Raw genomic sequence first — 14,600 nt, 5'->3', positions numbered from 1 at the left:
ACAGGAATTACAATTTCAGATGGCAGAAATAAGGAAATGTACAATAAGTACATAGTCAACCATATTGCCTAACAGTTCATGCAGTTTATTTTTGCAACAGTATGATGCAGCTTCTTTAGCTCTTTCATTTATTAATTGGGAATTTATTACAATAGAATTTTGGGGTACCATAAAATTTCTCTTGTTAATTGTTAAACTGTTGATTTTTATAATAAATACAATAATCATGTGGATGACAGTATGACAACAATGCTACAAAAGACAACTGAAAGCATTTTTACTTACCGATTTAAGCCTTGTTATTGTTTCTTCAAGATCCTGTATTTCACTATGTTTTCTTTCAATTTCTTTCTATCAACCAAAATTAACCTATATGTTAAAAGTTACATATTCAAGATGACAACAATTCCTTTGTTACAAAAAATTAAGGAAACAGAATATTTTGGTAAGAAATAAAGTACAGTTAGTTCCTTTTAATCTGCCAAATTTTAAATCGTTTTAAGCAGCTCAGAATTTTATTTCATACCAAGCTAACAGAAGAAAGAAGACAGAATGCTTAACTAAACTTATATCATCTAATACAGCAAAGAGACAACACTGCTGTGATTAATCATCTTTCAGTAAGAAATTCTGTATAAAAAAAAAAAAATAAATGGGAAAAAATAGCTCTTTAATCTTCCTTTACAAGCCAATAGGTAATTTGTTGCAATTAAAAGATATAAAGCCACCTAAGAGCTAAGCAGATCCTTCACAATGTAACACATTAGTCATTACCTTTGCTTCTCCAATTTCCTTATCTGCAGTCTCAAGCACGATTTCCTTGTGTCTTTCCAACTGCTGTGCTAAGTGGTCTATTTCATTCAGTTCTTGACACAGTTCTTCATTTTTATTGCTTAAATGCACTACTTCACTAGTCACATTTTGTTTAGTGTCCAAGAGGTCTTGAATGCGATTTTCAAGTTCTTTCTTTGTTTGCTGAAGATATTCAACCTGAAAGATATTTTTCATTAAAACATTAATATGTATTGTTAAACTATGGAGCAAGAGTTCCTCACAGTCTTCTGAAATATGATATCTCTATATCCATAGTAAAAAAGGGACATCCTTTCAAAAATGGCAATAATTTTGTAGTTTTAGAACTTAATGCTTATCAACATGAAAAAATATGATTTTATGAAGGTGCAAGGTGAAGGAATTCATTACTACACTGTTCTTTATCTAGTCTCCAAAACTCAAGGTTTATTCAAAAACAAAGTACTGAAAAGCAGAGATCTGTATATAAACCTGCATTGGGCAACAGTCTAGTAGACCCAAGGTACTCGGTCTCCCTAAATTTCACAAGGTATGAGGACACATTCTTTTCTCCACCTTTGCAGTGTATTTGTTAGGCTTAGTCTCACTGTTACTCCTTCATGAAAGTGAAGTTTTAAAAATCAGATTCACAAAACCTATCCTGCCCCCAACATATCTCAGCACATTAAACACAACATCCTTAGAAATCCTGTTCTACAGACATTGTTTTTCCAGTGTACCTTTCCCTAAGAATGAAGGTAGGCAGTGATATAGAGTAGGAATAAAAAATATATATAGTAAGTTACACTACTCAGGGGTCTAGAGTATTTTGAAAGATTCAAGATATCAGAGGTGCTCCACTTCCATCTTCACACAACTTTCCTCAGAACTTAAAAAAAAAGTATTACTGTAGAAACAGAAGAAAGTCAGGACCCTCCCAAGTCATCAATACTACTACATAGAGATATCCATCCATTTATTGTCAGAGAATAAAAATGGTACATTGGCACTGAACCTGAGCAAATAGTCTTGATGGCCCAAAACCAGCTTTACGCTCTGGGCTCACTCTCTGTACAATTTCTGTCCAGCATGATTTAGTAACTCGGCATCACTGAACACAGCTGTACTGCTTCCAAGTCATAGCTCATGCTGTATTTTTGCAGCACTGAACCTAAGGTAATAAACTCTGCAACATGGCTCTCATGCCACTGTACATCATGCACAATCAGTATACAAAACTTCTGTTTTTCAGTTGGAAAAAGAGAGAATTGATGGTATAAATCCAGACATCGGCTTTACTCGATCTGTATCACAGCCAGTCTTGTAATACTTTTTTAAAAATCCTCATTCTGATACCAATATTGAATGCATGTTAACATGCACAGTGAGCACAAACGTCTTTATCCTAAGCTTATCCTTTCCTTGCAATCTATGTTGGAGTAGAAGTGGGGACAACTTCGATTAAATAAGGAAGATTCCCCACTATCTGATGAGATTATTTGCAGGACTACTCCTAAGAAACTAATGGTTACCAAGGGTATATGTACTGAAACATAAACAGTATGTACAGGAAACAAAACCAGTATTTTCAAGCTTAGTGAAAACAGTGTATCATACAGAAATTTTCTGAATACTCTTACATTAACATTACCATGTACAGATGTGAGTTCATAGAATTCTTTACCAAAACTATTCTAATAGACTTTTAAAACAAGTCACCTTTTGCCACCTAAAAAGCAAAGCGAGTTAAATTGACTGATTTTACATCTAATAGTGATTTTTTTTTTTAAAGAGCTAGAAGTTTTGTGAGGTTTTTTAGATTGCTTGTATTGCAGTTTTCACTACACAACAGTAATAAATCCATTACCTGCAAATTCAAATGAGCAATTAGCTTCTCATTACTTTTACTTCTTGATTCCAGAGAGAGAATCTCGTGAGAACGCCCCCCATCCAATGCTAGCATGAGGCGCTCTATTTCTTTGTCTCTGAGCTCAACCTTTGAGGAAACAAACACAAAAAAAGTTTTTTTGTATCTTCTATGACATTTACTAGAAACTTTGTTCAAATAAACCCCTATATAACATTAAGTAAGAAGATATGCACCTAATAATGCAATCCTTATCAATTAAAATCCACTTTTTTTTAAACTCTGGATTTTTCTGAAAATAAGAAGTGATTTCTTTGAAAGCAAAATACATGAAACTCTGAAAACAGACAACACTGGGAGAGGAAATTGAAGATGTGAAAAAATAAAAGGTGGTGTCCACTACTTCCCAGATATTGAAAGACATAACAACATATAACAATTGATGCAATTCCCTCACATAAAAGATTATACATATCTTATCAATCCACTCAAATTACTATAAAACCTGTTGTTCATAAAATAACTTTCAAAAATTTAAAAAAATATAACCACTATAAACAGTGAAAAAATTGTCCTAAGATATTTACAGATCAAATTACTATTTTGGACCAGTTAATGCTTCTGCAATAAAAAACCTTAGACATACACAAATTCTACTTATGATCATCAAGTTTAGTTTACTTAATGTAATTTTAATACACAAGATTATCAGCAAAAGCAGCAGCAAGTATTTCACCATTGTTGCTGCCTCCTAAAGCAGAGGAGAGAAATAGCTCAATGTAGGCAAGTTAGAATAACTATTTCACAAGCCCTACAATGCTTTCCCAATGAGGTTGAAACAGAAATTATAATTGAAGGCATTGCAAAGGCTACCACAGCCAAATAATAATAAAAAAAAATAATTGTAAACATACCTGTTTGCTATAATTTTTCATTTCACGTTCAGATATCTCCAGTTTTTCCTGTAGTTCCGCTACTTCTGACTGAAGTTCATGAATTCTGAAATGTAGTAATGTGTGGACTCATGGAAGAATCATATGCACACAACAATTCATTATTAGTATTTTTTCTTTGCTCTTGAACATAAATATTTCAAAAAAACTCAAACTTTGTTCATACGAAATATTAATGTATAAGCCACTGTTTGAGATACTGTAGCAGGTTGACCTTGGCTGGCTGCCAGCCCCCCACCCAGCTGCTTTCTCACTGCCCCTCCTCAACAGGATGGGGGAAAAAATAAGATGAAAAAGCTGATGGGTCAAGATAAAGACAGGGAGATCGTTCACTAATTGCTGTCACAAACAACAGAAACTCAACCTGGGGAAGATTAATTTAATTTATTATCAGTTAAATAATTCTTGATGGTGAGAAACAAAGACAAACTAAAAACTCCTTCCTCTCACCCTCTGATTTTTTCCAAGCTCAACTTCACTGCTTTACTTCCAACTCTTACACCTCACCCCACCGCAACTGGTGCATCCCTTGTGCACAGGGATGGGGAATGGGAGCTGCAGAACACTTCATAACACTTTTGCTTTCCTGCTCCTTCCTCCTCACACTGTTCCCCTGTTCCAGTGTGAGGTCCCTCCCATGGGATACAAGTCCTTCATGAACTGCTCCAGCATGGGCCATCTCCACACAGTACAGTCCTTCAGGAACAGACTGCTCCAGCATGGGTCCTTCATGAGCCACAGCTCCTGCCAGAAAACCTGCTCCTGTGTGGTTCCTCTCCATGAGCCGGGAGCTTGCCCCTCAGGCTGCAGCTTCCTTCAGGGCATATCCACTTGCTCCAGCATGGGGTCCTCCATGGAGAGTACAGAGATGGTCTCCACAGACTGCAGGGGAATCTTTGCTCCAGTGCCTAAAGCACCTCCTCCCCCCACCCTTCACTGATCTTGGGTGTCCACAGGGTTGTTTCACATTTTTCCTACTCCTCCTGTGCAGCATTGGATTTTTTACCCTTTCTTAAATACATTTTCAGAAGGGAGCCACCAGCATGGTTGATGGGCTCAGCTGTGACCCATGGTGGGTCTGTTTTGAAGCAGCTGGAACTGGCTGTGTCCAGCACAGGGTATCCACTGGTATATTCTGAGAGAGGCCACTCCTGCAGAAACCCCACTGCCATAAACTTACTATGTAAACCCTCTGCAGATACATTCTAAATAAGAAAAAAGAATTGATTTGAACCTTTCATAATACCCAAGTAAAATGCAGTATTACAAAAACGAAGAATCTTTTAGTCTTCTAAAATAAATAGGAAAAGTCAGTTTATTCCTATGCAAAACATTAATCACACCTAGCTTTTTTCCAGAACACCAAATCTAAAAATAGGTATAACAGTAAAACCAGTACAGAAATCTTAAGAGAAATCCTTTAAGGAAATAAGCGGCTTATTAAATATCCATCGCAACTCTGTCACAGGCAGCACTGTCAATCACCGAGCAAAATCCTATTTAAGAACTATAGAGCTCTTAAAACATCATGAAATACAGTTTGTTTTGAGGAAAATTTGAAAGGCAGAAGGAGGGTGAAGGTTGGAAAATCATTGCAAATAGATATTTAACAACTATACTTCAAAATTTAGAAGTTCTTTAGATTACCGATTATCAGCCACCTGAAGAAGGTCTGCAATATAAGGGTCCTCTGGCTGAGGAACTGGATAGGCACTAACACCTGATGGGGGGACAGGCTGGTCTATCTGCATGCGTTGACGCCTGAAGGGAATGCTTCTTTTTCTGCCACCTGAAAGCCCAAACCCAAAGGCCTGTTACTTGGAGTTAAAGCAAAGGAGCCTTCTTTTAATACAAAATGAAATATTCCACTGCTTCTAAACTGGCATGTGTCACCATTATAGTTCTTAGTGTAATAAGTTGATAAAAATTGTACATTCTAGTACATTCTTGCAGGTTAGTATCAGCTTTGTCAAAGTTCAGTTTTATAACAAGGAAACATGCAAAGTTCAGTATAAGTAATTTTCTCCAGTATCTAAGAACCTATATATTTTACAGTTCAAACTTGTTGAATCTGTTAGTGATTTACCTTACTAAAAAGAGCTAAATTAAAACATCACAAAAGACATTTTGTTTCTACATTTAAGAACCATTTTATGACTGAACTAACCTCTGCATTGTTCAGTAATTTTTTTTCCCCCCTTCTATCCTGTTGTCATTTCAGTGAATGGATATCATATTAAGCAGAGGTGTGGTTATTAGCTTGCATGGAAACATTGTATTAAAAATAAAGCAAAATATAGTACTATCTCCAGAGGGAACAATTACTCTTCATCACACGATTAAATAACAACACACAATGTTTGATGAAGACTGGTGACCAAGGGGCAAGTATGCAGAAAGACAGACAAAAGTGTAACATGGCATCTTTGAAGCGAAGGACATGAAATGCAGAAAGGTGTGGAAAAATAGAGAGGAATTTTAATTTCACCTAGCTACCTATTCATTTTCCTGAGATGCCAAAAATACCTAGGTAATTCAATGACTTGGAAAGAAAAAGATAACTTCAAAATTTCACAAAATAATTCTCACTATTTCTCTTAGCTTGAAAAAAAAAATGAAGAAAAAGGAAACCCTGGAAAAATAAATTAACCTGAAGGTAACATCCAGAACATTTTAGTTATCAAAAGACCCTTTAAATAAGCTTTCAAATAATTACAAATATTTTTGTAATATTTGTTTGTAGACGTACTTCGCATCTTGCTACTTTTAGATCTGGTTACATAAATCTGAATGAGTCACACATCATTATTTAGCTGTCAAAAGATTAGTGTCAAACGACTAAATTAGGTGCAGCATTAAAACAAATTAAACAGCTGTTGATTAACAGTGCTTTCCAGTCACACTTTACCTTAATAGTCTTCTATCGAATCTAAGTTTGTATTCAAATTTGTCCCTAACACATGTGATGTGCTAATGAAACTTCTTTCATACATTCAGAGCCAAAACATTCAAAACGTAATGTTACTCTATTGGCTAATTACTTTGCTGTAGTAACTTTTCTTCCCATAAGTAAAAAAAAGATTATGTCCTGAAGAACCTAAAGCCAGGGGAAAAGTTAAAATATCTGTGATTATTTACACTCACCAGGTGTTTGCACCACTGCTTGCAGATTCTTCTCCTGAAGCTGCTGAATTTTTTCAGTCTTGGCTTTGTTCTCTTTTTCTAGCATTTTAATTTTATGTACATATTGGTTATTCAGAAATTTCAAGTCAGCTGTTTCATGTTCAACCCTCCTTAAGGAGGCTTTCAAATCTTCAAGGGAGAGAGAAAAAGCAATACTATCTTTTTTATTCATTATTATTTTTCCTAGTAGCACCAAAACAGGCATAAAGAGAATCCTCTATTATTCTTCCAGAACGCGAAATTTTCAAATATACATACATATATGTATACATATATACACACAAAAATATATATTTATACATGTTATACAAGTAAACCTCTTAACAGAGTATTTCTGTTTTAACAGAACAGCAGTACTTCATTTTAAATTAAAATGTAGCATTTCAAGGCATGAAAGTATAAGTTAAAAAGTTCTAACATTTTCATGTTTGATTAAAGCAATGGTTTGCAGAACCTCAGAAGCTTTTTAACTACAAAAGAAATGTCTCTGCATGAGCCTTAATTCATTAAAGGCACCAAAGTCAATGACCCCTCACACTCATTTGTAAGTACAGATAAATGAATCTGCAGATCAAGGATTTGGCCACAATTTTATTTTGGCACAAAAGGACTAAAAAAATGTATCATAATTTCTACATTACCTTTAACGTAACGATCAGATTGTTCTTTCAGTTTTAATATTTCCAAGTGTAGCTCATTATTTTCCCTGGTAAGTTTGGCATTCTCTGTTTTATAAGGTTCCAAAACAGCATCATAATTGCTGCACTCTTTTTCAGATTTTCCAGCAGATAACTTTGCACTGCGCAAGCTCTCAGTTGTATGAACTAGGTCACTAGAATAATGGAGCATCAGAATGTTAGAAATGTTATCAGCCTTTACACTGTAGATGCAAGCATTTATTATGACCCGAAAAACAAAACTCTTTCCCTGAGACCATATTAACTGTAGAATAAATGGGTTCAAAGAAAGGCAAAAAGAACATTCATGTAAGAAAAAAAAGAAAAACAGGAATTATTCCCTTTAAAAAAAGGAAATAGGAAAGGACAGGACAAACATAAAAAATATTTAAAAAGCATATCAAGAGTTTACATCTGATCATTCAATAAACTCTCTTTTCTACATAAAATGAGATATTCAAAATTGGCAAGAGGATTTTTCCCTCCAAACAGTATGTAAATTGTAGCACTACTTACCACAGAAGAACTTGAAGTAAAGAATGAAAAAAGGCCAGAAGGTTACTAGTATTTATATAGATATCGGAAGCTACATAAGAGAGATTAGTGGTAAGAAACTATAAACATTGTTGTGAAGATAGTATCAAAGTCAGTGATTGAGAGATTAAACCAATCTGTTAGACACCAGAATGAGACTTAATGTTGAGGGTAGATTATTCCACATCTGCCTACCATGGTTCTTCCATCTGTATTATATGCTAGAGAGCAACAGAACCAGAACAACTACATTTGCATGTTTAGTCAAGTATAACTGGATTACTGTGGAAATCGCTATGTTCGTAATCGCATCAGAGCCATGAAATTTATTCATGGTTCTCTTATGAAAGTTAGAAAAGTTGAATTTCATAGACCATAGAAACTTAGAAACAATTCTACTGAATTAAATGAAATCTTAAGATGCTCTCGTCATTTAAGCAAACCCATCTGACTTCATCATATACAGAAACTGAATGTTAGCTCTGAAATAACATTGCTTGAAAATAATCTCTAGACTAAGCTTTGTCCATTATATGTGAAAAATCAACCACCACCTACTGTATGAATACTATGTTTTTTAATGAATCTCCTTTTGAATACCTAAAAAGCTTTTCCACCAAAGGTAAACTCTCCACTCCCAGTGGTTGCCGATAGCCCAGTTGATCTAGACGTTTCCTGAGATTAATGAACCTTCGCTCTGCAGTTGTAGTCATTGTAAGCACACCTTCAAAGCAGCTTTTGTCACAGTCAAGAAAAATAGGGCACCTGCAAAAGATTGTCTGTTACAGCATTTGTCCTTTAAAAAAGGAATAATACAGCAAAAAGTAATGGGGGGAAAAAAAAATAATTTTTGGTGTAGAAAATGCAGTCCACAAACATGTCCTTAAAATTTAAGTAATCTGAAAAAGAATCATAGAGCAACTAAAATGTTTTAAGCATATCTGTATATTTCTTTAAAAAGAAATAGTTGTCTTGGCAATTACTTTTCTAAGATCTTAAGAGTATGAACATAATTTTTTCTTTCTAGTATGTATAACAACTCTGAAAATATCTTTCTGTGGGAAGACTATAAAGCAGATTGTAATTTTTTTGAATGATGGTCATGAAGGTATCTTCCACAATGCAAACTGTCAAATTATTCTCAAAGCACACATATACTTTTTACTTTCATTTATAAATCTTACTTCTGAAGATTACAAGGCAGTACTTAACTTATGCCAACCATTTGTAATTTTGCATTAAACGTATCAAATTTTAAACACAGGTTAACTTTGAACATCTTTATTTGTATGAGAGAAAACAGGAAAGAACCACCAGTGTACTACAGTCCTACCTGCATCATTGTCTGGAAAATATAGTTCAAGGATCAGAGGCGCTTTTTTTTTTCCATTTGTCTGATTAGTTATCTTTTTATTACTAACCTGATCTAAAAGGGGCTGGAGCAGCGCTACTGTAGCTGAATCCAGATGAGAATTTTGGCTTTGCCATGTACTCTTGAGGGAGGAAGAATATTTACATTGTTAAGTTCTTCTGGATTTAGAGATAGAATGAGAAAAGTAATTGAATACTGATGTTGATGCTCCTCAATACGTGAAAACACTCCTGAAATAGATTTTTTTTTTTTAAATTTCCCTCACAATTCTTCAGAAGTTTCAGTATCAACCTACTGACTGTAAAGACCTCAGCAGCCAAACTGCAAATCTGCGGAAGCACTGTTTGCATCTCATATAAAGGGGATAGGATATAGATATAATTTAAACCATGCTGTTTCACAATCCTCCAATTTTAAAAATACATTAATATATGCAAGTATTTGAAAACAAAATTATTTCTAAATCAGAAAAGGAGAAAACCTGCAAGCTCTTCTCATGACTGAAACTGAAACTGGAAAGTAAGATGTCCTCTTATTGTATCAAAACACTACATGTAAGTCTAGCAATGGGATTGTGGTTGCCAGGCACTGCTCCATGGGTGAGAGAAAATCACGTCTTATGAGCACAGCATCTGTCCCAGGTACTGACAAAATATTTGCTTGGAAAGGTTCAGGATGTTCAGATATTAACCAAGCAGTGGCTTGTAGCACAATCCCTTACATATATTGTACTGAAGTGGTTGGAGGAGGAGGTGCGCTTCGTTCCGCTAAATGGTAACTGTCAGTGTGCTAAGTGGAACTCAGTGCACTAATGAGCACTAAATGCTTCTTTCTCCTTTGGCAGCCAAAGATTAAAGTTAAAAGTGACGAGACCTTGGTATTTCTGCATTCATGTGGAGGATTCCGTGTTGAATTCAGGAAAACAGTGACTGTGTTACTGTGTCTAGATTTAGTCTGAGGAATACATCTTATACCACAACAAAAGTAAGCTGATAACTCTTAAGCCCATCATCTCCTTAAGAAGAACCATACTAGTTAAAAAGATGAAATTAGTTTAAAATAACCCATCAGACTTGATTTAAAAGGTTGCGTTTTGGAAAAAGATTTTTCTACTAATCACATTGAGATGGTGAATCAGGAAAATTTGGGTTTCTGGAAATATCAAACGAATATATGAACTGTTGTACTGATTCACTTGAATCCAAGATCAGTGTGACCCAATACCCCCTATCTCTAACAATTGCTACAGCAAGATTATAAAAACATAACCCCCCTGCCCCGAGCTAAATCTTATTCCTACATACCCTTCTCTTTCTATAAGCCTGTAGTGCAGGAAGTTGGCCGGCCTAATGTTGAACTTAAATCATTATAATAGTACTTGATAGACTTTTCTTAGATATGTCTAATTGTTTTCTAAAATCTCTTGCACTTTTACATCAAAATAGCCTATGATGATGAACTCCCAATTTTAACTGTATGTCTGGAAAATAGTATCATAAATTAATCAGTGTGTGCATGTGTGTCCCCCCCCTTTTTTTATTTGTATTGCAAGACAACGCTAAGTAATCATTCCTTACTAATGCTTTCAATCATTCATGATAGCATCTTTAGCAGATCTATTTTTAAAAACTTCTAGTAGCTTGTACAGCTTGTCCCTTTTCCCTGATTTTTCTAATAGAGATCACTCTGAGCAGCCATAAAGATTCTTTACTGTAGCCTTCACTATTCATAATGATTCCTAACATATCCTTGGGCTTTCTGATTGCTCTAAAGCAACAATTAGATGCGTTCACTCTGACACCAACATCTCTCTGAGCTGTAACTGTCACTTTAGAACCCATGTGTATTACTTTGCCTTTATTAACACTGTTCCTTAACTCCCACTTTATTACTCAATCCAGTGATACTTTCATGCAACCCTTAGACTCTTAACATGGCCATATAATGAGCAAATTTTGTCCCTTTTAACCCATTCTTTCAGCTCACTGATCAGTGTTAAACAGCAGAAATATTCTGCACATTCTTACTACATACAGTGGTAAGGTAACACTTACTACTCTTTTAGCCACTTAGTGAGCTATTAAACGACCTTTTCTCCATTTCTGAAAGAGACCTTCTTTCTTAAAAGCCTTTGGCAAAGAAACTTCTCAAAAGCTTTTTGGAAATCCAAGTTTTCTACATCATTCTTACCCAGTCAACTCAATCCAGAATATTCTTTTCTATAATGAAACTTCATAGCCTAGTGAATCACAATTGACTCATGATGAAAGGTATGTTGAACTTAATACTTTTGTCTGTAAATTTGCAAAGTACTGGAAAGCACTCTTAACAACTTCAGTCTTTCCCAGGAGACAGGCTATGTTAGCTGCATAAATAGTTCACATCATTCATTATCTAAATATTTCATGTAATTTAGTGCCACTAAGGAAGAAAATATAATTTCCATTTTAGATGAAAACAAGAAAATCAGATAAACAAATAAAAAGGGAAAATTAAGTGGTACTTTCAATCAGCATTTCCAGACAAGGATTTATCAAGACGGCTAAATGAGTGCATCTGTCAGTTATTCATAGAGGAGATACTCAGAGCCAACATATTTCATATTCCTCCTTTGTTCGAAAAGAGTGCTAAAGATGACAGCTTTCATGTACTTCATTTTGTAACATGCCTGGATGGTTGTGAGCAAGACCTATGTGTTTATGAAATAGACATATTTAGCACCCATGAACTGTTCCCTCCTGTTCTAAGTCACTAATGACTAAAATTGGACATTGACAGGGACAACAATGGAACTTCAAATCCAGTTCCTTTAGGCTATTATTACAGAATCAATATGCATAAAACTGTGTGAAAGAAGCAATGTTAATAGGTATTAGACTAACCATTACAGGTGGAATACGAAACAGAAAAGCTTCATCACATTGAAGCCTTCCTTTCAGTCTGAAAACAATGCAGTGGCATTCATGGTGAGTGTAGATTATGAACTGTTTCAGATGCAATACTTGTGCTATCAATAAGAAAATGTAATAACAAAGAAGCAGAGCAAAGACACATCTTGGCCATGGAAAACATAATGCAGTAATTGGGCCATGTGGAAGAAAGATAAAACTACCTAAGTGACAATGGAACACAAAGAAATCAGCACAGACAAATTTATATGCTATGAAATCAACTTCTTTATTGAGTCTATAACATTAATACCAAAGAACTATGAACTGGAGTTTCTAGTCTCGGTGGGAAATATCAAAATGCATTTTTCATTTTTCAGAACTGATATGCTAAAGGCTTTTTTTTATTATATATTTATTTATTTTCTGCAATGCATGTGAAATATGCTCGCAAAACACCTGTTCCTGTCCTGTAATTACTGGTCACGTAGCTCATTATGCTATGAAGAGCGAAGTTTGTTCTCACCCAGACAAAAAAGGCACCTAGTTGGCAAACCATTTGGCTACAGCAATGCTCTCACACTCGCCTCTCTCAGTCCGTGGGCGCTGAAGGCTCTCTGGTGAAACGCCGCTACTGCAACATCATTTTCAAGCTGTACTGAATGAGCCTGCGCTTGTTTTGGCAACGTCTGTTTCCAAGTTTGTTTGCTGGGAGTTCACTCCGGAGCAGACATTCAGATACCACGTTTGCTACAAAGTGTCACCTCTTTGCCCATTAGAAATACAACTCTTGCTCTAGAAAACACATTTCCTCTTTAAAGGAGTGGCCAGAAGCTGCAAGTTTTCATTACAGCACAAGAAAACCCTACCGCTTATGAGCCTGCTCATCACCTATCTCGCCAGACTGGAAGCTTTACAGACATTTCAGCAACCCCAATCTATACCTACAGGGGCCCTGACAGGCTTCAAAGAGGTTTATTCGCATTTTTTTCCTCCCTCCGTCCGGGTCGGTCTTACCAGACATACCGTTACAAGCAAATTCTTGCAGGGCGAGCCGCTAAGGAGTAGCCGCGATGTTTCAGAGAGGCTTCGGCAGAGACGCAGCTCCGGCGGGGAACGGGGACTGCAGAACCCCGAGGAAACGAGCAACCAGCGCGTAGGCCGTGACGCTGAGGGAGCTGCCCGGGCTAATCTGCGCTCCCCAGGGACAGCACAGACGGAAGCGGCTCAGCGCCACGCTCTCCTCGGGGCGGCTCCAGCGGCCGCGCCCGATCCCGCCGGCTGCGCCCTCCTCCTCCTCCTTCCCTCGGAGGCCGCCGCGCCCCGCGGGGTGGGCCCTCTCCTAGGCCGCGCTGCCCGTTTGAAAATGGCGCGCGGAGCCGCAGCCGCTTCCGCCCCGTCACCTCAGCAACGGGGCACTCGCCAGCCACCGCCCGCCCCGCGCGACCGGCAGCCCTCGCGCTGAGAGGCGGCGCGAGGTGACGCAGGGCGCGGCGGCAGCGCGCGGGAGGCGGGCGGTGTTTCCCGCCGAGAGCTACAGCGGTGTTACTGCCGTCCGGTTCTTATTCGGGCATCTGCTTCTCAAGACCCTCTATGTGCGTGTTTAGCTCTATCGTACCTGCCTCTATTCTGTGCACACCGCAGCTCTATCCAACAACGCGTCAGTTACCTCAGAAAAAGAGGCTCTGAATCACAGGCAGCTGAGGCACCGGAGGGAGGAAGGGCTTACGTGAGGTGGGAGTATAGTGATGCTACTTCATGGTTACTAGAAGGGAGGCTGGAAGAGTGGGCTAACAAGAACCTGATAAGAAGGACATGGAGCTGTTGGAGCAAGTCCAGAGGAGGGCCACAAGGATGATCAGGGGGCTGGAGCACCTCCCATATGAAGACAGACTGAGAAAGTTGGGGCTGTTCAGCCTGGAGAAGAGAAGCTGCATGGAGACCTCAGAGCAGCCTTCCAGTATCTGAAGGGGGCCTATAAGGGTGCTGGGGAGGGACTCTTCATTAGGTACTGTAGCAATAGGACAAGGGGTAACAGGTTCCTACTTAAACAGGGTAAGTTCAGGTTAGATATAAGGAAGAAGTTCTTCACAGTGATGGTGGTGAGGCACTGGAATGGGTTGCCCAAGGAAGTTGTGAATGCTCCATCCCTGGCAGCGCTCAAGGCCAGGTTGGACAGAGCCTTGGGCGACATGATTTAGTGCGAGGTGTCCTTGCCCATGACAGGGGTGTTGGAACTAGATGATGTTGTATGTATTAAGTTAAAGAAATTAGTGTGATTAATATCTATCCTGTTTTGGAGAGGTGATTTCTGTTTAACACATTTGTTAGTAT

General features: G+C 37.5%; 1 protein-coding gene across 2 annotated transcripts in view; it reads right to left on the bottom strand.

Moving 5' to 3' along the window:
• Positions 1–13,683, bottom strand: part of CEP135 (centrosomal protein 135) — a 38,719-nt gene extending 25,036 nt beyond the window's left edge. For both annotated transcript variants that reach the window (XM_030491842.1, XM_030491843.1), the window contains exons 1-9: positions 13,293–13,683; positions 8,607–8,771; positions 7,437–7,627; positions 6,757–6,924; positions 5,260–5,401; positions 3,574–3,658; positions 2,660–2,788; positions 775–990; positions 286–351 (exon numbers count right to left, since the gene is read on the bottom strand). In XM_030491842.1, the coding sequence (XP_030347702.1) occupies positions 286–351; positions 775–990; positions 2,660–2,788; positions 3,574–3,658; positions 5,260–5,401; positions 6,757–6,924; positions 7,437–7,627; positions 8,607–8,719 (1,110 nt within the window). In that variant the 5' untranslated portion in view covers positions 8,720–8,771; positions 13,293–13,683. The remainder of the gene's footprint in view (positions 1–285; positions 352–774; positions 991–2,659; positions 2,789–3,573; positions 3,659–5,259; positions 5,402–6,756; positions 6,925–7,436; positions 7,628–8,606; positions 8,772–13,292) is intronic.
• Positions 13,684–14,600: the final 917 nt, after the last annotated feature.

Source organism: Strigops habroptila, chromosome 7 (genome assembly GCF_004027225.2).
Source record: "Strigops habroptila isolate Jane chromosome 7, bStrHab1.2.pri, whole genome shotgun sequence".
Taxonomy (NCBI): domain Eukaryota; kingdom Metazoa; phylum Chordata; class Aves; order Psittaciformes; family Psittacidae; genus Strigops; species Strigops habroptila.
Note: the sequence above shows the minus strand (reverse complement) of the source record. Positions and strands in the feature narration are given on the sequence as shown.